This window comes from Condylura cristata, unplaced genomic scaffold, assembly GCF_000260355.1.
Source record: "Condylura cristata isolate star-nosed mole 26May11 unplaced genomic scaffold, ConCri1.0 scaffold00003, whole genome shotgun sequence".
Taxonomy (NCBI): domain Eukaryota; kingdom Metazoa; phylum Chordata; class Mammalia; order Eulipotyphla; family Talpidae; genus Condylura; species Condylura cristata.
In genome coordinates, this window is record NW_004567104.1 from 2,237,622 (window position 1) to 2,261,781 (window position 24,160).

Below are 24,160 nucleotides of genomic sequence, written 5' to 3' on the forward strand. Positions count from 1 at the left end.
GCTTGCAGTGCTACATCCTGTTGTGTCACCAGGGAGGGCCTGGGAACAAATATTTCATCAAGCATTAGGCAACATATCATCATGACCCAGAGGACTGAAGTTTGGTGGTGTCTAAGGCAGGCATCAGGTAATTATTCTTGATTAAAGCCTAACCATCCATCTTTGGTATGCCTGAGTTCCCTCTTGTTGTGTGCTGGAAACTATACTTCCATTTATTAGGAGCTGACAAGGGAGAGAGCTTCTACCTGGGGAAGTTCACAGTTGTAAATCCATGAGCAGTAAGTCTAAGTGTGTATGAAGGGTAGTTGGCAGGGAAGGAGCAGGAAAACGAATGGGGAATTGTTAATGAATCCTCACATATACATGTACAAACTAAAAACATCACAATATATGCTTTTATGTTGACAGTTTCTATTTTTTAAATTAATTTTGCATTTCCTTCCAGGTTTTGGCAGTTTTACCATAGAATCCTATTGCAAACCCTATCTTATTTGTGAGGTAATACTGGCTACTTTTTTACATTGTGTTTCAAATTTTCTAGAAAGCTAAGCAGTTATTACCTTAGTGAAATTAGCAGTAAAATAAAATACAGTGATGCCATTGATATGTGGAAATCCTTTATAAAACTTCAATTTCAAGACCAGGAGATAATATGATCTGAAATTCTAGAGAGACTTTTCCACAGATGCGTTCTATTAATACTGGTGCTGACTGAGTTGATAAATGCAACCCACATCTCTCACTAGTCTTTATTTATAGCTCTTTGCTACATTTACTAATTAAATGCCCAGAATTATTTCTGACACCTACCACCTGGGACCCATCTTCCAAAAAAGCTTTGTTGTGCCTGCAGCTGAGCCAGTCTGGGTCCTTCTGTTTCATATCAGGGTAAATATTTTATTATTATTTTTTTATTTCTGCCTCTTTTTGTCAAACTGGATTCAGAGATTCTCATGTTGCTTTGCTTTATTTCTTCAGAAAGGATCAGTTTACCAAGCCAGGTGATATTTTGATTGATTAATTTAAACCTGTTCAATATGTTTATATGTAGGCAGTCCCAGGCACAGGCCTTGAATGCTACTTTATTCATTAGGATAGATTGGTATGGTAAGTTATCTCAAGCCAATCTGACCCTGATGTTTTCTTTTTAATTGCATGTCCCCATTATGAGAGTATGTCCAACTTAAAAAATGAATGCTCAAAATTTCCACCCTTTGGGGAATCCAGTGGAAGAATGATGTGTTCTGAATGTTCCTGAGAATAACTGTACTGTTGACTATACTGTTAAGTTAGCCAGGTCACTTAGTAATGTAGCTATATCATATGTGACCTTTGACTTTGTGAGACACTTTGGAATAGCTATTTATGCTATTTATTCAGGTTTTGTGCAAAGTAGATAGCCAATTATGGGACTTTGCCAACATTGCTGTTTCTTTGGGGGAATACGCTAAGCAGCTGGTTAAAACAAATGAATGTCATCTCAATAAATTAAATGCTTTTGACTATGAATTCCAGTAACACCAAATATTTATTTACTTATGTGGAATTTTGTAGTGTACATTCTAAGAGCAACCTATTATATTTCTCTAAACTACTTTGTGGATGAAACAGCTATGCCAACAAATAATTTTATGGTAATATGAGAAATCGTCTCTCTGAATTTCTAAATTAGGTAAATGTGTAGATGATTATGCCAACCCAAGATATAAGACAATGAAGAAGGAATAGATTGAAGGAGTGAGAGAGATGGGGTAGAAATTTTAACTTGGGATTCAGATACTAATAGGGCATCCAGGTGGCAAGTTGAAATTGGATTTAGAAGACATATGAGGAGCTGCTTCTTTTGTGTGTGTGTTTTTTTTTTATTGACAAAATTGATTTATAACATTATGTAAGTCTCAGGTGTATACCATTGAAAATTGGTATGTGTATATACTACTTTAAGGAAGAACTGCTTCTTACAAAAAACTTAACTCATCATGTGTCTGTTGAAGATGAAAGGCATGGTACAAATAAGTCTTGAGGAAAGGTAGAGAGTGGGTAAAGGTTGACAATGGGGACCACAGTAACAGAACTTCAGGGAATATTAACCTTTACTTGAGAGCGGCTTTACTAATTCTCAATTTTATTTGTAGTGGGCTCTGATTATAGTGATATGCCTATCATTTAGAAACCTTTTCTGAAGTTAACTGATGAGTGAGTCTTAATAAAGCACCACATGCTCATAGGTTGGGTATTCATTTGAAAGAAAATAAACATATTATATGTCAAACCAAATTTGCATGCAGATGCTGTATAAATGTATTTACCTCCTCATATATTAGGTGCTATCAACCTGGTACTTGGCAACCGTTCATCAAGAAACTTTATAGAAGAATGTGGCAAAGAGGTCACTAATACAGAGTTTGCATTTATATACTGAAAACCATTAATTTTTTTTAAACTTTTCATTGTGTATATACTTTGACTCTAAGAATTTTTCAAGTAGAAATCTTTAAATTTTTTGTTTATTCAATAGTAATATATAAAGTGTTTTTCATATTCTTTCCTTTGCTATTAACTTGAAAGGTAACATTTTTCATAAATGAAATTCAATATATTGCTTTGGAATTAAACAAAAATTTAAAATGTAGACTGCATACAGTTAATTAGACTTACTTAGCATTTTTAAAGAACTTTAAAGATATGAATCATCTTTAAAAAAGAAGCTTATAGTTTCAGGACTGAAATCTTTTACAATAGAGCAAATATTAAAATACACTGTTTAAATGCTATAAAATGAGTTAAATAATTTATTTCTTATAAAAAGTTTATACCAATTTTATAGTATATTAAATATTTTAAATATTACTTAATATAACTCAATAGAAAAAAAATCCAAAAACAATGTATGTATTACTATAGAAAGCTGAGGACAAGAGAATCGAAGCAGAGCTATATATTTCCTAATGTATGTTCTTTCGTACCCAGTTAATCCCAATATTCTGAGAAAAAGGTGTTTAGTGTTTGTTGCATGCCATATCCACTTTGGGATCCGCCATTTCACTGACCTACTAATGATCAATAGTTTAATTAGTTTAACTTTGATTACGTGGTATTTTCTAAACATTGTAAATAAATTGTAAATCCTTTTGCTGAATAGCCCCTATTTACAGGCAGCTGAATTGATACTCCATGAAACACTAAAATGGAGAAAAAGATAAAATAAATTTACTTAGTTGTCAAATTTTAGACAATGCCATGTATAATTATAAAAATGCCAACCTAAATTCAGACATGTTTGCTACTTCTGGTTTTTGTTTTGTTTTGTTTTAACTAAGTTGATATCCTATTGCATATTAAAAATAAGTAAAAACTGGTATAGTTGAAAGCCTGTGCTCCCAAACTCCAGATAGTTGTTCCTCTCTTTCTCCAAAGAGATGCCCTCATCTGTCAAGTACAGGACACTGTCAAGTACAGGCTGCCTAAATTATAGCAGGGATCATTAACCAAGACAAATAAAACTTCCTTCTTTTCTTCTTCCTTCCTCTCTCCCTCCCTCCCCTCCCTACTTTGTTCCTTACTTCCTACCTTTCCCCTCTGGTAGCCTCAGAGGGGAAAGATTTCTACAGTTTGTTTTGGTTTAGTTTTGTCTGTAACTGTTTTGTCTCTATATCACACATGATTGAAATCATCAGATATTTGTCTTTCTACATCTGATTCACTTTGGATTAGCAACCCAGTTCATCCATGTTGTCACAAATTGTAATATTTCTTTCTTTTTTTTAATAGCTGAGTAGTATTTCCTGGAATATATATTTACCATCTTCGAATCCACACATCTGTTGTTGGACACTTGGGTTGTTTACACACTATGGCTATTATAAAGAGTACTACACTGCATATATTCCTTTAAAGTTGTATTTTATTCTTTGGATAAATACATTCTGCTGGATCATATGACAGATTACTTTTTGAGCTGTCTCCATACTGTTTTTCACAGAATCTACATTCCCACTAACAGTGCATCAGAGTTAGTTTTCTCCTTAGAGTTGCCACCCACAATTTGTATTTTCTGGTCTTTTCAACATGGACCATACTCACAGGTGTGGGTGGTATCTAATTGTGATATTGATTTGCATTTCCCTGAGGATAAGATGTTAACCATCTACTCATGTACTTGTTGGCCATCTGCATGTCTTTTTATTTGGGAAGGGGCAAGGGGTACAAATCTTTGTTTACTTTTTGTTGAATGCATGAAGTAATTATAGATCTTAGATATTAACCTTATCCAATATGAAAATAGCTTCTCCTACTTGATGGAGAAGTTTAATGAGAATTTCATTCCATTTTATAGTTTGATGTAATCCCATTTGTCTATTTTGGCATTTGTTTCCACTTGGAGTTGAGTCCCCAAAGACATCCTTGAAGACAATGTTTGGGGTGTTTTGCTTATGCAATCTTTCATTTATTGTATGGTTTCTGGTCTTAATTTGAAATTTTTATCCATTTTTAGTTAATTTTTATGTATGATTTGAGAGAATAATCTAATTTCATTCTTTGAATGTGACTGTCCAGTATCTACCACCATTTGCTTTATCATAGATTAATGGTTCCCCATAGATATAGGTAAATTTCTGGGCTCTCAATTCTGTTCCATTGTTCTGTGCCTATTTTTACTCTGATACCACATGGTTTTGATTACTGCAGATTTGTAGCATAATTTAAAGTATGACAGTTTGACAGAAATTTTTTGTCAGAATTGCGTTACCAATCTGATGCTCTTTGTTGTTTTATATAATTACATTAATGTTTGTTCTATTTCATTGAAGACTGCCTTTAAAACTTTGATAGTGATTGCACTGAATCTGTATATTGCTTTGGGAAAGATAGTCATTTAAACAATGTTAATTCCTCCAACCCACACATAAGGGATATCTTTCCATATTTTTGTGACTTCTATTTCTTTTACTGATGTCTTATACAATTTATTGTACATGTCTTTCTCCTCCTTTCTTGCATTGTTTTTGAGTAATTCTTTTTGATGTAATTGTAAATGGGGTTATTTTATCATTTTCTTTCACTTCTAATTTGTGTTTTGCATATAAGAATGCAATTTTTTATGTTGCTTGTATAGCCTGCCATTTCACTGTAATAACTTACTATTTCTAGTAGTTTTTTAGTGACATCATTGGGTTTTCTATATATATTGTCATATTGTCTGCAAGTTGTGATAATTTTCTTCTTCACCAACTTAGATTCATTACATCTTCTCACCTAATTTTGTTCTGTTAGCTACAACTAATACTATGTGGAGTAGTAATAGTAAAAGTGGTCACCCTTATCTTACAAATGACTGACAGGATTTTTTTGTTCACTTTTTCACCATTCATGTTTACTACATTTTGCATATGTCCTGTATTATGTTCCATCTATCACCATATATTTTGGAGAATTTTTATCATAAAGGGATATTGAATCTTGCCAAATACTTTTTATGTCTTCTATTTAAATGATCATATGATTTTTCCCTTTGTTTTTGACACTGTGTGGAGTTACACTGATCTATTTATGTGTGTTGAACCATCCTTGCCTCTGTGAAATAAATACTGCTTTGTTGTTATCTATGATCCCTTTATTGTATCATTGAATTAAGCTTGTTTGGTTTTATTGAAGATTTTTCATCTATGTTTATGAAGTATATTAGTCTGTAGTCTTATTATTTTAATGTCCTTGTCTCCTATTGATATCACAATAAGGCTGATCTCAGAAAATGTGTTGGAAATAATTTCTCTTCCTCAATTTTTGGAAGAGTTTTAGAATAGGAATTAATCCAGAATATTCTCTGGGGATGAGTACTCAAAATAAAATAAAATAAGAAGACCAAAATCTTTGTGTCATTTATAAATTACTGACTTTGTTGCATGAGATTTCACATAATGGTCCATTTATGTTGAGACTGTTCATTTCACAATAATAACTTTGCTATCCAATTTTTAAAAATAGTTACTCTGTTATTGATGTGCATCCTCTGTATTCTCCTTTTCCATTTGACTTAAGTTGGAAAAATGTGGTCTTTTCTAACATAAATGCTAAAATCAGGTTAAAATGGAGAAGAGAGAACTATTATCTACAAAAGTCATACTGCCCTAATTAAGAGGAGTCATCTAAATAGTTAATGTAAACAGCATAGAAAAGATGATTTGATGAAAGGAAATGCTTCACAGACAGCCAACTGGTACTTAACTCCTTTATTTTATTATTTCTATAAGATGCAGTTTTGTAAAGGAACAAAACAATAAGTCTAGCTATTTCTTCTTAGCAAGAGTTATTCATGGTCATATAAAATGTGAAATTAATGTCTATCTCTCTATCGATCTATCTATACATATGCATAGTAAACATGTATATGTGCTTGTACGTATTTGTGTGTGTGTATACACACATATAACAGCTTTATTGATTTAATTCACTGACCATACAGTTTATGCCCTTGAAGTATACAAGCATACAAATATACTTTTGTGGTGGTTTATACAGAACTAAAAATATCACCACTGTTTAATTTTAGAATATTTTCATCAACACCAAAAGAAACCTTTTACTTTTCAACAGTCAATCCTGTTTACTCTACCTCAATACTGTCCATCCCTAAGCAACTGCTAAATGACTTTTAATCTTTATATAGTTGCCTATTCTGTACATTTCATATAAAAGGAATCATACCATTTGTGCTATCTTGTAAATGTTTGGTTTTTAATTCAACGTAATGTTTTCAAACTTCATCTTTGTCACCTATATATATATATATCTTGTGGCACATTATTTCTTATAGCTGATTAATTATTTATACCACATTTTGTTTGTCCATTCTTTATTTGATGAGCATTTAAGTTATTTCCAAATTTTCAGTATTGTGGGGAATATATAGTACACTCACTATAAACAAATTTTAGTCTAGACTATCTTTTTAGTTCTCTTTGGTATATACCTATTAATGCAGTTGCTGGATATTATAATAACTCTGTGTTAAACTTTTTGAGAAACCACTAAATTGTTTTCCAGTTGTTCTAATTTCACAGTTCCAACAGTGATGTGTGAGGCTTTCAAGTTCTCTGTATCTTTGCCCAGAAGCATTCTTGTATATTTCATTTTAGCAATCATCATGGGAATAAAGTGCTATCTTATTGTGGATTTCAATTTCTCTAGTAACTAATGATATTGAGCATCTCCCATATATCCTCACCAATTGTATATCTGTTTATATTTTTTTATTTTGTCTCTTGTTGTTGAGTTGTAAGAGCTCTTTATGTGTTCTAAGTATAAATGTCTTCTCAACTCACATATGAGTTCCAAATAATTTATTCTGTAGGGATTTTCTTTCTTTCACTTTTTGTTTTTGATGATTCAAGTATACAAGTCTTTAATTTTTATCAAAATCAGTTGATCACTTGTGCTTTGATCATTTATTGAAGAAGTTTTTATGTAATACACCGTTATAAAGGTTTATCCCAATTACTTCATCCAAGGGTTTCATACTTCTAGTTCATATGTTTAGGTCTGTGATCCATTTAAGCTATTTTTTGTTTGTTTGTTTTAGTATACTAATCTATTTATAGTTAGATTTTAGTGTTAGTGATCCATGTAGAGCCATCAACGTTACCTGTTTTGTTATCTAGTTGCCCCACCATTATTTGTTAAATAGACTCTTCTTTCCATATCTTTGTGTCCTTGGCAAATATCAGGGGAACATCAGTGTTAAGTTTTATTTTTTACTTTTATTCTGTTTCATTGATTTGTATCTTTATATCAATATCTTTGTGTCATCTTTATGCCATAATATGACACTATTTCAAATACAGTAGCTTTGTAGCAAACTTTGAAGTTAGAAAGTCTAAACCCTCCACATATTCATTTTGAAAGATGGTATTGGCTATTCTGTATGCCTTGTATTGCCACATGAATTTAAGGAACAACTTGTTGCTTTCTCTTGCCAAAAAATTTTTTTACAGAGATTGAGTTGAATTTATGGATCAATTTTAAAAATATTTCCATCTTATTCATATCCAGTAATCTAATTTATGAATACAGGATGTTTTTCACTTATTTAGATCTTTGGATCTTTCTTTCAACAATTTTTTTAGTTTTTAGTGTACAGTCTTAAATTTTGATTGTTAAATGTGTTCTTACATATTGTAACTTTTTAATGTTATTATATTATATATGCAATTATTTTTAATAACACCAGCTGGTTTAACTAACAAATCAAATGTTATCCCCTCTTACAGAGTTTTAAAAAAAAAAAGACTTAGAAATATTAAGGTAGTTGTTCATGACCGCGCAGGTAATAAGCAGTAACACTTGGAATGAGACCCAAAGTGAATGCTTTTAACTATGCTATCCTTCTAATTGAAACATGGGTAAAAGTAAAGTGGGGAATTTGAAACATGGTAACGTAGTAAAATTAGCAAGACTTACTAGATGATTCACTAGGGCATAGAAGGAAGTATTAGTGCTCATTCCAAGATCTCTGGATATGCATGATATTGATGCCATTCTGTGATTCAGTTAAGCACTATGAATAAACAGGTAAGTTTAAAGCAGATATCTATAGCATTTGAGGTCCCTATGGAAAAATTGAATGTCAAGATCTGATGATATAACTTAAGCTAGAAATACAGATTTGGTATATACATAAATATACAAGTAAATGCAATTTAAGTATATATGAAATAAGTACAGCATGAAATAAGAAGAGTTACTAAGGACAAAACTCAAGGAACCGGTAGAGGAAAAATCTTCTACAAAGTAAACTATAAAAAGACACTGCACAGAGATTAAAGGGAAAAGAAATAAAGAGGGAGATCATAAACCCAGGACAAATTTAACATAAAGTCAGTTTAAAGAGAATGGGTCAGTTCAGCCAAATGAGCCAGGAGAATACAACCACACTGCAAGGCTGAATTTGGTCATCACCCCTTTTTACTACTCCATCCATGTAAGCAAACATCAATACAACATTAAGACAGAAGGACCCTCCCAGATGGCAGAATGATAGAAGATGGTACCCTTGGACTGAAATAGTCATTTATAAAAACTTAGCATAAGCCAGTGTGCATGCCCTGTAAATTTTTAATTTGTGAGACTTTATACCTTAATACGCAACTTGATGTAATAATAATAATCTTGATGAACTTTGTATAGTTTCAGGGATGTCATCTGTACTAACAGAAACCATCACGTTTAACAGATTGTCGTTTTATATTACACTCACAACTTTAGAATCAGCATATATACAAACAAAAAACATTAATTTATAGTCTTAATGAAGCTCATATATGACAAAGCAGGTGCAGATGTAAAGGCTCACACATATGGCAATAGCGTTTATTGAGTTCTAATTTTGACATACATTTTATGTAAGTTACTTCATTTGATCCTATCTATACTTCTTAGACAGTTAAAGGAAAGAATCACTTAGTGAACAAATCTGAAAATTCAGCTTCACAAGGCTAATGACTTGGCCAGTTACATACAATTAACAAATGTAAAGCTAAAGTTTGAAAACCCTTCCCATCTCACTTCAACCCTCTTTTTTGTTACATTATATACATATATTTTTTTACATCATTCTTCATTTTGTACATTTTTTCATCTCAGTTGTAAATCCTATATACTTCCCACTACCAATTCACCCATGTGCCATCCATTAGTGATGACAAAATGACATCAGTGTTAAGTTTTATTTTTTAATAAAACTTCCTCATGCCTTAGAAGGATGTCATAAAGTTCAAATAAATAAGCTATATGAAAATGCTTTTTAAATTTTGGAATGAAAGCTACATGCTGTAGGCTAGTTTTAATTTCCATTATTAAATCAACATTAACATATGAAAATATAAAACACTTTAAAATAATCTCTAATGTTACGCTGTCATTAACCCCATTTTCTATCAGCTTTTCTATGGAACACCACTTTCAGGAGTTTATTTTTAAACACCCAGTTTGTAGGACCCATTTTCTCCTCTATCATCACACATCACTAAAGGCCTGGGTAAACACAGAGAAAAGATCCAGCTCAAACTGGCCTCTGTAAATTTCCTGGAATTGATGCTTCCTGATATTATGGGACGCAACTATGATCTCTTTCAGGACACCTCAGACAAAAATCTCACAGACCTGTTTTCCATTTCACAATAACCTCTCCATTTCCTAATCAGTGATCTCATCTTGTCGCCATTTTATAGTCTCTTACTTTTTCAAAAAAATACAAAAGTGGGAATTTACGTACTTTATTATTTAGAAGCTCACCAGTTAGTGTCACACTTGATTTTTCTTATGCCTATCCTTCTTCCCTAACGGTATTAAATTTTGCAGTTCCAACTAAAGATCATCAACTTATTTAAGCTGAAAGGACTTGGAAGTTAACTAACCTGAGTCAGTTATTTCTGCATTCAGAGAGGTTCAGGTGTCTTCTGATTGATGATCATTCTTGAGAATTTTAATTTTATCAATTTTGCTTAATAAGTAATACAGAATCACAGCTATATTAATGAAATTCATGTCAAATGAATCAAAAATTTTCCTTATTCACAAACCTCTGTGTTCTATGCAAAAGTAAATAAGTTGATGGGACCTATTCAAAATACAGAAGTGTAGAAACTGGTCACAAAAATTATTCTTCCTGGGGATAGGAAGGGCAATAGTTTAGAGCAGTAAGAACTGTGATTGTTAGCAGTGAGGCCTAAGAAAGTCAAACAGTCCAAATGTGTAATAGGGGCAAGTTGTTGCCCTATCTGAGACTTAGGTTCCACATGTGTAAAATGAGGATAATAATGCCTAAGCATAGTATAAAGTTATATAATATACATAAAAAGTCTATCATTATAATAAAAGGCTTAAACAAATATGTTCTATCATTGTTATAATTACTAGAGTAATAATTCCCATTTGTCAATCATTCAATAAATACACACTGAACAGTGCAATCACAGATGAAACACCTGAAGTCCTAGAGTTTTATCTTTATCTGCTTAAAGAACAAAAATAACACCTACTACCTTCTTCCCCCCAAACACACTTAAGATGTTAAAAAGTAAATAGTGTGCCTGTTTTCCTGAAATACAAATTGAAATAAGAGCAAACACAAGTTGTTCATATATTGACCACCATGATGTATCTTTACATCTTCAAAAGGTACCACAACTTTGGAGAATATGGTAAGGGTAGAAAACCTATCCATATTTCATTTTTATTAGACCAGGAAAGGACTGGAGGAAATAATTTGGGACGAACCTGCACTAAAATTTCTCCCCACTTACTAACAGTATACTATGAGCATGTATTATAAGCTTACAGGAAGGCTATTGTGTTTTCATCAATATGTAAACTGTATTTTACTACAGATGTCTCCCTGCTATAGTGATATCTGGAAGGTGATATAGAGTGTGGTGTTGATCATTGTTGACATGTTCTTAAAATAGTACTAATAGAGTACTTAAAACAGTATTCAAGACAATGCCAAAGGACACTTCCCAAAGTGTGTAACAGGTTAGTAGGTTTTCACCCATTGTGCAATTGCAAGACCAAACAGCCTTCTGGTCAAACAAGAATGGGATTTACTGAACAAACAGGTGATATGGGAAAAGAGTTTCTATGACTAGAAATGTTCAGCTGTCTTACTCCACATAGTGTCTGCAATGTCCAGAAGTCCCAAAGCCCTCTTGTGGAAGATGAGGTGACATTGTAGTAGTCCAAAGCCATAGTCTGAAGGCTGGACCCGAGGCCAGACCGGACAGAAACAGACAGGACGTCACCACACTGAGCAACACAATCATTGTCCTTAAGTCTCAGAGCTCAGACTGTAAATGGACCAATCAGATTTGAGCCCAGTGAACCTAGCCTGCTCAAGTTCAATGGGCCAATAACCAATTTGGTTAAGCAGAATGCTGGTGGTGCCAGAGAACCAGAAGCTGTGGTTTGCTCTTTGTGAGCTGTCGGCATACAACAATAATGAACAACTGTTTGTAGCCCTCCTCTTTACTGTGCTGATGTACTGTTTCTGACAGTCTTAGTGAAGTCTAGGATTTTCTACATGTAGTTTGTCATTTTTAATAATGATACTTATTCCATTCCAGTTTGTATTCCTCTTATATCTTTTTATTGCCTAATTGCTCTATGTAGGAATTCCAATAAAACATTAAGTAATAGTGGTGAAAATTGATATTCTTTTTTTGTTCCTGCTGTTAGAGGAAAAGCTTTTAATTTTTCATTTGATATTAACTATGGGTTTGTTATACATGGTATATGTTGTTGTCTTTTTTTTTTTACTTGTTTTGAAAGATTTATTATTTATGCACAGAAGAACTGAGGCATAGGTCAAAGGTGCAGTTATTAAGAGGATTCACCAGACAAGACAAAGTGGAGAACAGAACAGGAGAATTTACTGAAATATACTGTTAAGGGGAGCAGCTGATGAGACAGGAGAGAGCTGCTGTGCTTTCTGTGGGTTAGTTCCCTGGCAGGAATTGAACTCAAGACTGTAGAGGTGATAGCACTGAGATTTAACCCATAGGGCTCCAGAGAGATTCTATTGAATCTGTTATATTGGGGTATGTTCTTTCTGATTTTTATCATAAATGGATGTTGAATTTGTTGAATGCTTGTTTGTTATAATTATGTTGTATTCTCTAGTTTATTGATGTGGTGTGTTACATTATAATTTCCTTGTATTTATTTCTGTAGATTAGGTCAAACTGTCTTCTTTCCCAGTCCTGTGTTAGAAATAAAGATTGCAAGATATTGTCTAGGGTATGGCTTTGGATTCTGAGTTTTCATTTGTTGTCTAGGATAAACTCATTTCACCAATAAGGAAATGAGAGATCAAGACCCAGTGCAGGATTGTTGTCCAGGAATCCAGGCTACATGGTGGGGGCTGGGAAAGAAGGAAGCACAGAGATTGCTGCTATAGAACGCCAAGGACATAGGCCACCCTGGGAGTTGCAAATGACTAAACTGAGCGTGGAATCTACAGTCACCTTAGTTCTAGGCTGCTCCTTTCCCAGAAGCCTCAAACTGTTACTGATTCATTAGCTGCAACCTAGCTAACAATCCCATTACCAGGCAGGCTGTCTGGAAGCCTTCTGAGTTTAGGCAAGTCCAGGATTGGAGCTGTGACCTATCCCCACTCCCAGCAAGTTTTGCTTACAGAGTTTTTCCTTTGTGCTCTCTTGGGTACATAGAAAAATACACACAAGTAAGTCCCATAGTATCTTGGCAGGGGAGGGGCAGGTGTTCCTCAGACTGCTAGAGATAGCTGAAAGCAAGTCCAGACAGAAGCTGTAACCATAACCCGTTTCCAGGAAGCTTTGCAGATAATTTTCCCTGAAAGATATGTGTTTCATTTTTTAAGGTGTAATATTAGCAATTTTTTATTGATAATCCTTAACATTAGCCTTTTATACTCTCACAAGTTGTTTTATATTGGAATTCCTGAGCTAGCCGACAATCATATGTTTTAATTTCTGATTAAGGCAATAATAATTAATAGGCTAAAGAATAAAATTTCAAGTGGGGAAAGAACAGAAGGGACTATTGTAATGGAGTACTGGTGCTTTTGTGGTGGGAGAACTACAGTGACCACACCTAAGAGGATAAATCATATAGTGTTCAAAATTTAACAATGATGTAAGAAAAATTATCACGCTTAGAAAAAAACTTAAGAAAATAAAATATATAATTTCAAATAATTGAATTGTGCTAATTATTCTCCCTACTTTTGATATAAGCCTATAATTATTCTGTTTGTTTAAGAATTCAGTCTTTTTGTTGTTCTATGAAGATTAAAGTCTCTTTGATTGCAATTTACATTCTGCTATGGAAGATGATACTTCAATGAGTGGGAAAATATTAACAAAGACTTATGAATAATTTAACAAGTAACTGTATCAATTTGAAGCAAAAGCTTCTTGGGTTTTGTGCTTTATCACATGCTTGCATACTCACTAACATCAGAAGGGAAGGAAGAGCAAGAAAAAGTGCTAGACAGAACAGGGCAGTTTCCTAATAATCCAGACTGTCCAACTCGGTTTTTTCATTCAAAGAAGAATTTGTGGAGAACTTGCCCTTTTGTATTCTGTGGGGGCTGTATGCAAGCAGGTCTTCAGTTCTTCAGTCTTGCTTCCATTGTGGCTTTAAATGCCTTTCCTCAGCCCTCACCGTTATGTACTTGGGGCTCATATCTGTCATGATGTATTTTTCTTTACTTCTACTATATAGTATGCCCTCATTACAAGCTGAGCTGAACTGTTTTTGGCTACCAGTCTTCTCTGTCAGACTACATATAGGCAACTCCCTGATGGCTCTCCATGGCTTTATAAGCTCTGACTGTAGCATCTGTCATTTCCTTGTTCCAGCTGTGCAGTCCACCTAACCCTACTTAACCACTTTTAACTAGGACTTCACAGAAATAGCACCAGTGAAAGATACGTGTCAATTGTTTGAAACTTCAAACTGATTTTGATTTCCTCTTAATTATTTTAAATGTGATATGTATTTAAATTAAGATTAGCAGAGAAAAAATGATTTGGGAAAATGATGTTATCTTAGCTTTTTTCATTGACTCTAACATAATTAAGAAATTTGACTGTCAGATTTGATTAGTATTGTTGAACAGCCATCATTCCCAGAGTGTCTAGAGCTAAATTTTCAGTTAGTAGGAGAGGTTGAAATCACTGAAGAATCCAGTAACCATAAGAAACAACTACACTCAATATATTGCTGACCTCCTGTATTGCCTCTCTCTTCTATTTGTCAGGTACAACGTGTCTGATTGCTCTACTATCAGATAAAGACCTCACTGTGGCAAATGTGGGTGATTCTCGTGGGGTCCTATGTGACAAGGATGGAAATGCCATTCCTTTGTCTCATGACCACAAGCCTTACCAACTGAAGGAAAGAAAGAGAATAAAGAGAGCTGGTGAGTTTGCAAATGCCTCTGAGGATTTTCAGCCATTTTGTTTGATAAACAAGGTGGCTTGTCTGGCTGGTCCTTTGGCAGTGAGATACTCATATAACCTGCTGGAAAATAGAGGCTACTATTGAGGTAGCTGAGATTTGACTTTATCAGTTTCCTTTCAGATAAATGATCACTGAATTTGCTCTTTCTTATGGCTAAAGACTACAAAAAGGCCAAAAATAATCCTTTTATAGAAAATGCAAAGGCTAGTTAGATCTTTGAAACCATCTTCTGCCTCATTTTGCATCTCTTCTTACATTGTTTCTCCCCAACCACACTAAACTACTAACTGTTCTCCAAACAACACTCCCTAGTTTCTTATACCTCTCTGCCTGTGTTGGTACTGCCTAATGGGTAGCAATTACTTGTCTTTAAGACTCAGTTTAAGGGTCTCCTTTTGGAAACCTTTCCAGTCACACTGATGACCCCCACCCCCTCCTTCCCTTTCCTTTCTCCCCTCCTCACCCCACCCTTCTTTGGGTTAGATATCCCTTTTGTCATTCCCCAGAATCTAGTTTGGACCTTTGGGACCTTTTACTATGTATGGACAGATATACCTACCTCACTTATATTTATTGCCTTCACAAACTGTGAGCTCTCTGAGGAGAGGAATTTAGTTTTGGTATCTTCTATATTCCCAATTCTTAGCTCAGTACCTTGCATAACTACATATTTCAGGTGGAGGGGGGTAATCCCTTTTTCATTTTTTTTTTTTTAACATCTATAGGATAGGGTATTTTTGGAATGGGTGGGAAACAGAATGGATGTTAATAAGTACAAATAATTGTCTAGCATTTTACCTGGTAGCGATAATACTAGATAAGATAATTACTATAAGGAGAAACAAAGCAGGTAAAAGAATTACTGTTTATTTAACCTAAGAAACATTTCAGCATTCTAAATAAAAAAACCAGTATTTTGCAAATTGTATTTACTACAGAAAGTTCTTGAACTTTCATTTATGTAACAACTCTTTACTTTGCTGACAAGAGTTCTAGAGTTTGTTAAAAAGCAAAGTTTAAAACTACTTCACTGAACTAAAAAAAAAAAAATACAAATACTTCTCATGCCAGATTCCTCCTTTCCCACTGCTAAAAAAGGCAATAGAAAGCTATATCACTATATATAAAAATCAAAACAATCAAAGCTAAATGGGTGCCCACTCTAGTATTCACAGGTCAAGAAGGGGCTTGTAATTTTAAATAGGGTGGTCAGTAGGCTTCACTGAGGTGACACTGGGGCAAAGACTGAAAAGGAGATTATCAATTAATTATTATGTATTAATAATACTTCAGTTTGGGAGGATTCATTTCGATCTGCAGAAGGGGGATTTCTTCCCCTCCATACACTGACAACTGTATGATATACAAGGCAGCAGGTGCTTATATATTTTGGCTGTATGACCAGGATGTGTGTCTGGAGTAATCTCAGGCAGAATCTTAACCTCTATAAGTAAACTTCTTCCCAGACCCTAAACAACATCTAAATTTTCACATCAGGAAACTCAGCTGAAAAAAAAAAAAAGGTGTTGAATTTTATTACAGTTACTGATCGAAAAGCAAACATTTTTTTAAAAAGATTTATTTATTTATTCATACAGAACTGGGGTACAGGCCAGAGATGCGGAGGGTGCAAGGATTCACCAGGGACAGAATGGGGAGCAGAACAGGCAGATCTACGAAGTACACTGCTGAGGGGAGCAGCGGGCCGGTCAGGAGAGGTCTGCACGCCATGTGGATCTCCTCCGGGGCAGAGGGATATCAAACTCATGCAGAAGTGGCTTAAGCTTCTTAGTACAGTGTTTTAACCTGCTGTGCCACCAGGGAGGGCCGCAAAACAATTTTTAATGAAAACTTTGGTCAGGTTTTCTATTGATAAGCTAGAAGGTATAGGTATTTCAAGAGTATCAAGTTTTGATGATCTATAGGCAGTGTGAGTAAAATACCCTCACTTCTTAAGAAGATACTATTTCCCCAGGAGTATGTTATGGCCCCAAACTGGAGATGCAGTTAGCTTACTCTCTTGTAAACATGGATGTGTGTACAAGGAAGTGTCACTCTTGCATCCAGTCCTCATTACTAAAATGTCACTCCTACATTACACTTCTTCTGCCAACCATATCCACCATCTACTCTCCTGCCCTACAGTGATTATTTATAAAAGCAAAAATGAGAACCATCTCCATTAAACTGCTCATTAAGAGTGTATTATTACAAGGCTTAAGAGGGACAGTGAGTGGTTTCATTGCTTTATGTGTGTTTTCTCTGGCCCCAGCCTTCTTTTCAAAACATCTTTCCTCTCCCTCCTACTTAGCACACTGTAACCAGTCTGGCCCAATGCTACAATGTTGCCAAACTCCTTATTCTGTTTCCAACAAAAAGCATCATTAGCTGTCAATGATGCTGAGTTCACTTAGTGCTGGGAACCAAGCCTAGTGTTTTGCATATGCTTTCTCTTTACTTGCCTTATGTCAACATATTATACTCATTTCACAAACACGGAAGTGGATCCTGAAAGATGTTGTGTGCTCAAGGCCACACAGCCAATAAATGGTCAAGCCAGAATTACCCAGGACTGTCTGATTGAAGCCTATGCAGTTTTAGCACTCTTTTTTTTATTTTAAAATGTATTTTTATTTATTTTTTACATCATTCTTCATTTTGTGCATTTTTTCATTTCCGTTGTAAACTTCTTGGGCTTCCCGCCACCAGTTCATCCCTGTACCATCACTCTAGATCCATGAGCTATTCCCACCCCAGTTTTGATCCAGTTCCCCTCTCCACCCCCGTAAAATGTCTCTGGTTTATAGCTGTTAGTTGTTTTTCTTTTTTTACTGTGTATTACAATTGCTTTTATTTTTCCCTGATCCCTTACGCTCCTCCTATTAGTGAAACCATCGATATTTTCTTTTTCTTTCTGGCTTATTTCAGTAAGCATGATCCCTTCCACCTCCATCCATGTTGCTGCAAAAGGCATGTGTTTATCTTTTTTGATTGAGGAGTAATATTTCATTGTGTATATGTACCACATCTTTTTACTATAGTCATCTATTTTGGAGTATTTGGGTTGATTCCACATCTCCCATAAAAATAGGGCAGCAATAAACATGGGATGCATGTGTCCTTTTGAATCAATGTTTTTGTGTCCTTTGGGTAGATTTTTAGCACTCTTTTACCAACTCTCCTTGAGCCCCCACCCCTTTGATCACTCAGCTGCCAAGAAACTAAGTTAAAACCAACACCCTCACCCACACATAGCTTCCACTCCCGATTTTCTTATGATATATTCTTGAAAGTCTTTAAGATGCCAAGGATAAGGTCATCACGGCCTACTGTCAAACCTTAAGCCATACAGCAAGAATGCTGCTCCTCCCTTGAAGTGTCAAAGTGCTGTGAGAGAAACCCATGCTATATGGATCAGCCTTTTTTGCACATAGCCAGACTTTGCCAGGTGTGTGAGATAGCAGCTGGTAAAGCTAATGAATTCATTCTGTCTTTTCCAGGTGGTTTCATCAGTTTTAATGGCTCCTGGAGGGTCCAAGGAATCCTGGCTATGTCTCGGTCCCTGGGGGATTATCCACTGAAAAATCTCAACGTGGTCATCCCAGATCCAGATATCCTGACCTTTGACCTAGACAAGCTCCAGCCCGAGTTTATGATCTTGGCATCAGATGGCCTTTGGGATGCTTTCAGCAATGAAGAAGCTGTTCGATTTATCAAGGAGCGCTTGGATGAACCTCACTTTGGAGCCAAGAGCATAGTTCTACAGTCATTTTACAGAGGCTGCCCTGATAATATAACAGTCATGGTAGTGAAGTTTAGGAATAGCAGCAAAACAGATGAGCAGTGAACCTTCATGGCCTCAGCTGCTTTCAACTAAAGGACTTTCAGTATATTTGGTCTCTTTTAATGCAGTGAAGTGGGAGTTACAGTTAGCAACATCCACCCCAGACATAGGATTACCCCTCCCTAGTGGTTTTAGGCCTATATTCTGTGATCAACAGAGAGTGCTCTTGGCCAGTATAGTTGAGATGCTGGAAAAGGTTTCTTCATGTTTTCCCAACTCTTTCATTCAATGTTCAATATGTATAGAAGTATATAGCGTAGATTCACATGTATGAAGTGAATGGCCTGTGTGCCATAGTTTCCCTTAAAGGTCCTTTTCAAGACCCCAGCAGAGCCCCCTGGCCTCACAGTGTATGCCCTGTCTTTAGAGCAGCAAGCAGGACACATCTCCCAGGGGCTGCAGGGGACATACCTTATGATTAAGGGCCCAAGGGGCAAAGCTGTTTGCCAAGAGCAGAGCTGTCCTGAAATTTCATCCACATGAACTCAGGTCCTCTGCTAAGTAGCAGCCCAGAAACAGATTTGAAATGGTTTCTTATTCAATGGCTACTCTTGAAGACTGAGGGAGTACAGCAGAAATAAACATTTTCCCTCACACCCTTTATTACCTCTACCACCTGACGAGTCCTCATACATTTCCCCTAACTGTGCTTGACTTTAACTTTTTGCTTACACCTTACCTTATGTAATTGGTAGTCTTTAAACTTTACCACCAGATATCAGTTAGGGTAAATGAAAAAGGCTAACTAGAGTGTCATAGTTCCTCCATCTTTAAGGATAGGTAGAGAAAAAGAATGGCTGATTAAATCATAGTGCCCTTAAGGAAGTCTGCTATTTAGGAAAGAAATCTAGTGAGTTTTCCAGCTGCACTGAACTCTAGCTGCCAGTTTAATGCAGTCTTGTTTTTGTTTGATTTCTTCCCCCCTCTTCTACCCTAGTAGCTTTCTAGTAACTTTCATGCAGTGTTGTAAGGATCAGCAGTCAGAAATTAATGTGTGTTCCTTGAAGCCTCCTACAGAGTTCTCAGCCAGAGTTTGGAATATGGTGATAAACTGCTAGAATGTGTGCACCCAGCATCCATTAACTTGAAAATCATCATCCATATTGGTAACTTTCTCCAGGCAAAGTTGCCAGCTTTGTCCCAGATATAGCCCACCTTTCCAACAACAAAGTTGGTTTGGCATTCACTTTATTGTTAAGCAACAGCCCAGAATTATTTGGGGTTAGGCTTGCTGTTCTTCTTTTCCTAGCCCAACGTCTTGTTTCTAATCTCAGTATTTCCAGTCTCAATTTACAGAAAATACTAAGTTATCCTGTTTTACTGAGCGAAGTGACTCAAAAAGCCTATCAAGATTTTCATGCACCCCACGCCTCTGTATCTGAAAGGCCAGGGTGTAACCTGTTTTTTGTTCTTTCTGAGTGGGCACTTGTCGTTATAGCCTCTTGAAGGACCCACTCACTGGCTACTTCTCCCTTCACTGTCCCTGCCCTGCTCTGTGATGCTTCCCCAAAACAGCCTCTAGGAGAAAACTAGGGAGGGTGGAAAGGTTACAACTATCACCATCCTCTAAGCACTTAGTTTTCTTTCACTGCCTTGAGAAGACTAATGGTTTCCCAAGGGATTTGCTTACTTTTTAAATTCTAATAATAGCATTTTCAACATTAGAGTTAGAACCCTGGGGTTTGTTTTGTTTTTACCATAGAATGTGGTCTAGTCCAAATATCTACCACCAATTTAGATCAAGTAGACATTGAAAATTTCCGTGTTCCTAGTTGAGGTGGATATCAGAAAAGAATGTGGGAAACATTCTATTTGTGGTCAGTGAGGGAAGCTCAGGTGGCCTGAGTTTGCTTGGAGATTTAAGACATTCTGACTTGAGTTGGCAAAGCCTACTGTCTAGCTGAAGTTCAATTTTAAGTGGTACACAATGTTTAAGTAGTACACAAAGCTTTATGGTACACAATGTTCCTTTGTTATTTTTAGTTAAACCCTAAAATTGATATTAACAAGGGAAATGTATTTTAAATTCCTTGATCATGGGTATTGTCTAAATGGTACTGTTTTGTTGAGATGAAAAAGAAAAGCTATTAGATTAGTAAATTAGAGTCCATTTACCCTGCAGATGATGAGTAGATGGCACTGAGTGCAGAGGTGCATGACTTTCCCTCTGTTTGAGGTTATAAAGCATTTACTAAATTTTGCTTTAATTAATTTATTAATTGATTGATTGATTTCTGACTTTAACCAAGTGGTATATTTTCTACTCCCTTCCTGCCTTTTCTCTTCCTGCTTTGGCTTATAGGTTTTTAAGGAATAGATGTTCTAGACAAAGTAGTTATAGTTTGATTAATAATCATGTCTAAAATCAGAACTTGTGCCCTACCCTTGTCCTCCTGGAATTCTCTCCCCCAGCTATAAGGGTGCACAGGTATCACCTACAGGGGTTCCTGTGGCTCACCAGCTGCTCCTTTAGTCTAGGGGCAGGGAGATTGAATCTAGTTATTGGGGAAGTTGACTTGAGAATTCAGCATGGGAAGCTTCCCTGAACAGTGCTACCAAAGCTTTGGAATTGTTACCAGAGGCTGCCCAGACTCCCTAATCTGAGTTCATATTGCCAATAGCCTCCATGGTGCCAAATCTGGGGATGGTTTTACAGCTTTTTAGATACAAAGTTGGGAAGGAAGCTGGGAAGAAGAGCCATGAACTTATGAGCTCCCAGCAAGAAGCCAAGCCCAGGCCCTTAAAATGCACTGCTTGCTGATCTAGTGGTAATTTGTAATCTTAAAATGGATGGGATTAGGGGTGGGGGGAATAGGCAGGGAATTTTGTTTTTTAATTTATTGTACTTGTGATTCTCTAATCAAAGGAATAAACAATAATTACATAGACAAATCCAAAGCTAGTTCCCAAGTCCTGCACTTATTTTGTGTGGCCATCTTTCCCAAGGCACTACATGCTGAAGTCACTGTCATAACACAAAATGGCTGGACACTTACATGCATATTACTGTAACCAGTGGCTGCATTATATTCTTGTTATGGACTGAAGGTATTGGTTTCTTGAATCTTGAATAGGTAGTAAGTATTACAGAAAATGTTATAAAATACTATATAAAGTATACAGGTACATATGTAAACTGAATAATTTTAAAAGCCCTTATTTCATACAGTTATAATGATTTCAACCCACATACATTTTAACCAAACAGAATTACATGGGAATTATGGCATCATCATATCCAATATGGCTGAAGTGATTTTAGGAAATTAATTACTGTGTTGGGTTGGATTGGAGGTCTGTGAATACATATGGAATACATTCACAAATGGAATAATTACTTTTTCTTTTGCTAGATATATTGTGGTATTCTTGATGTTCCCCCTGAATTGTTACAAGCTATAACTTTCTTGCAGCTGTAACAATGCATGCTATTATACATTTAAATGTATAATGGTTTTATTTTCAATTATTTCAGAATATTTTTCTCATATGACCCATTAGTAAACTGATCTTCCCTTAATAATCTCCCCAAATTGCATCATTTTGTCACCCAACATTCCTGATCCAGTGCTGCAGATATAGCCTTACTGTTAGATAGCATGCGTATTTATTTGCATTTGGATCAAACTGTTGGTATCTAGATTTTGAGGCAATTAGCTGAACAATGCAGGAGTGATACAATCTAATGATCCTCACAATGTGTTCCACAGAATAAAATTTCAAAGATGCTCTTTCAAATAAAGGATTTCAGGGCCAAGAAACATATACTATCTTAGAAAGTTAATTCATATATGCACATGGAAGGCTATTTATTCAAATGTACTGATTGAGGGGCTGGGGAAGGGATACACATATATAATTTAAATGATTTTGGTATTTTTCACATTAATTTGAACACAAGAAACATTTTTTAAAATAATATAATAGTTTATTTTTACATCATTTTGTGCATTTTTCCATTTCAGTTATAATCCCCTTGGGCTACCCATCACCAAATCACCCATGTGCCATCACCAAAGTCCAGTGTATTTCCTTCCCCCCACTGTTTCTGATCCCATTCCTCACTCCACCCCCATAAATTGTCTCTGGTATATAACTGTTCATTATTATTATTTTCTCGCGTGATCCGTTATACTCCTGCTATGAGTAAAACCATTCGGTATTTTTCCTTTTCTTTCTGGCGTAGTTCACTAAACATGATCTTTTCCAGCTCCATCCATATTGCTGCAAAGGAAGTGTGGGTTTTTTTTTTTTGGTTGCTGAGTAATATTCCATTGTGTATATGTACCATATCTTTTTGATCCAGTCGTCCGCTTTTGGGCATTTGGACTGTTTCAATGTCTTTCCAATTGTAAATAATGCAGCAATAAACATGGGGATGCAAGTATCTTTTTGAATCAGTGTTTTTGTGTCTTTTGGGTATATACCAAGGAATGGGATTTCTGGGTCATTTGGAAGTTCCATGTTTAGCAATTTGAGGAACCTCCAAACAGTTTTCCATGGTGGTTGTACTAGTTTGCATTCCCACCAGCAGTGCAGGAGAGTCCCTTTTTCTCCACATCCTCACCAGCATTTGTTGTTGCTAGTTGTTTGAAGATGTGCCATTCTCACTGGGGTGAGGTGGTATCTCATTGTGGTTTTAATTTGCATCTCCCTTATTACGAGTGATGTTGAACATTTTTTCATATGCTTGTTGGCCAGCTGTATTTCCTCCTTGGAGAAGTGTCTTTGTAGCTCATCTGCCCGTTTTTTGATGGGGTTGTTTACTTCCTTTTTGTTGAGTTTCATCAGTTCTTTGTATATCTTTGTGATCAATCCTTTATCACTAGTTTTGTGTGAGAAAATTTTTTCCCAATGAGTGACATTTGTTTGTCCTTTGTAATGTCTCTTTTGCTGTACAGAAGTCCTTTAATTGGTGTAGTCCCATCTATTTATCCTTACCTTCACTATCATTGCATTGGGTGCTCTATCTTTTAAGATGTCACTGAAGTGTATGTCATGTAGTGTTCGGCCCATCTTTGTTTCCAGGTATTTTATGGCTTCCATTCTTATGTCTAGGTCTTTAATCCACTTTGAGTTGATTTTTGTGAATGAAGTGAGGTAGTGATCCAGTTTCATTTTTTGCATGTAGCTTCCCAGTTTTCCCAGCACCATTTGTATCTTATTTGCTCCTTTGTCAAAGATTAGCTGCCCATACATAAACCTGTGGGTTTATATCTGGGTTTTCTATTCAAATCCACTGGTCTGTATGTCTGTTCTTGTTCCAGTACCACACAGTTTTGATTATTATGACTTTGTAGTATAGCTTGAAGTTTGGGA

General features: G+C 35.6%; 1 protein-coding gene across 2 annotated transcripts in view; it reads left to right on the forward strand.

Annotated features, from left to right (window-relative positions):
- PPM1L (protein phosphatase, Mg2+/Mn2+ dependent, 1L) overlaps positions 1 to 22,736 on the forward strand; it is a 194,912-nt gene extending 172,176 nt beyond the window's left edge. The window contains exons 3-4 of one of the 2 annotated variants that reach the window (XM_004674926.2): positions 14,795 to 14,956; positions 18,498 to 22,736. In XM_004674926.2, coding sequence (XP_004674983.1) covers positions 14,795 to 14,956; positions 18,498 to 18,844 — 509 coding nt within the window. In that variant the 3' untranslated portion in view covers positions 18,845 to 22,736. The remainder of the gene's footprint in view (positions 1 to 14,794; positions 14,957 to 18,497) is intronic. The other variant, XM_012733205.1, reaches the window with a different exon arrangement.
- The last annotated feature ends 1,424 nt before the right edge of the window (positions 22,737 to 24,160 follow it).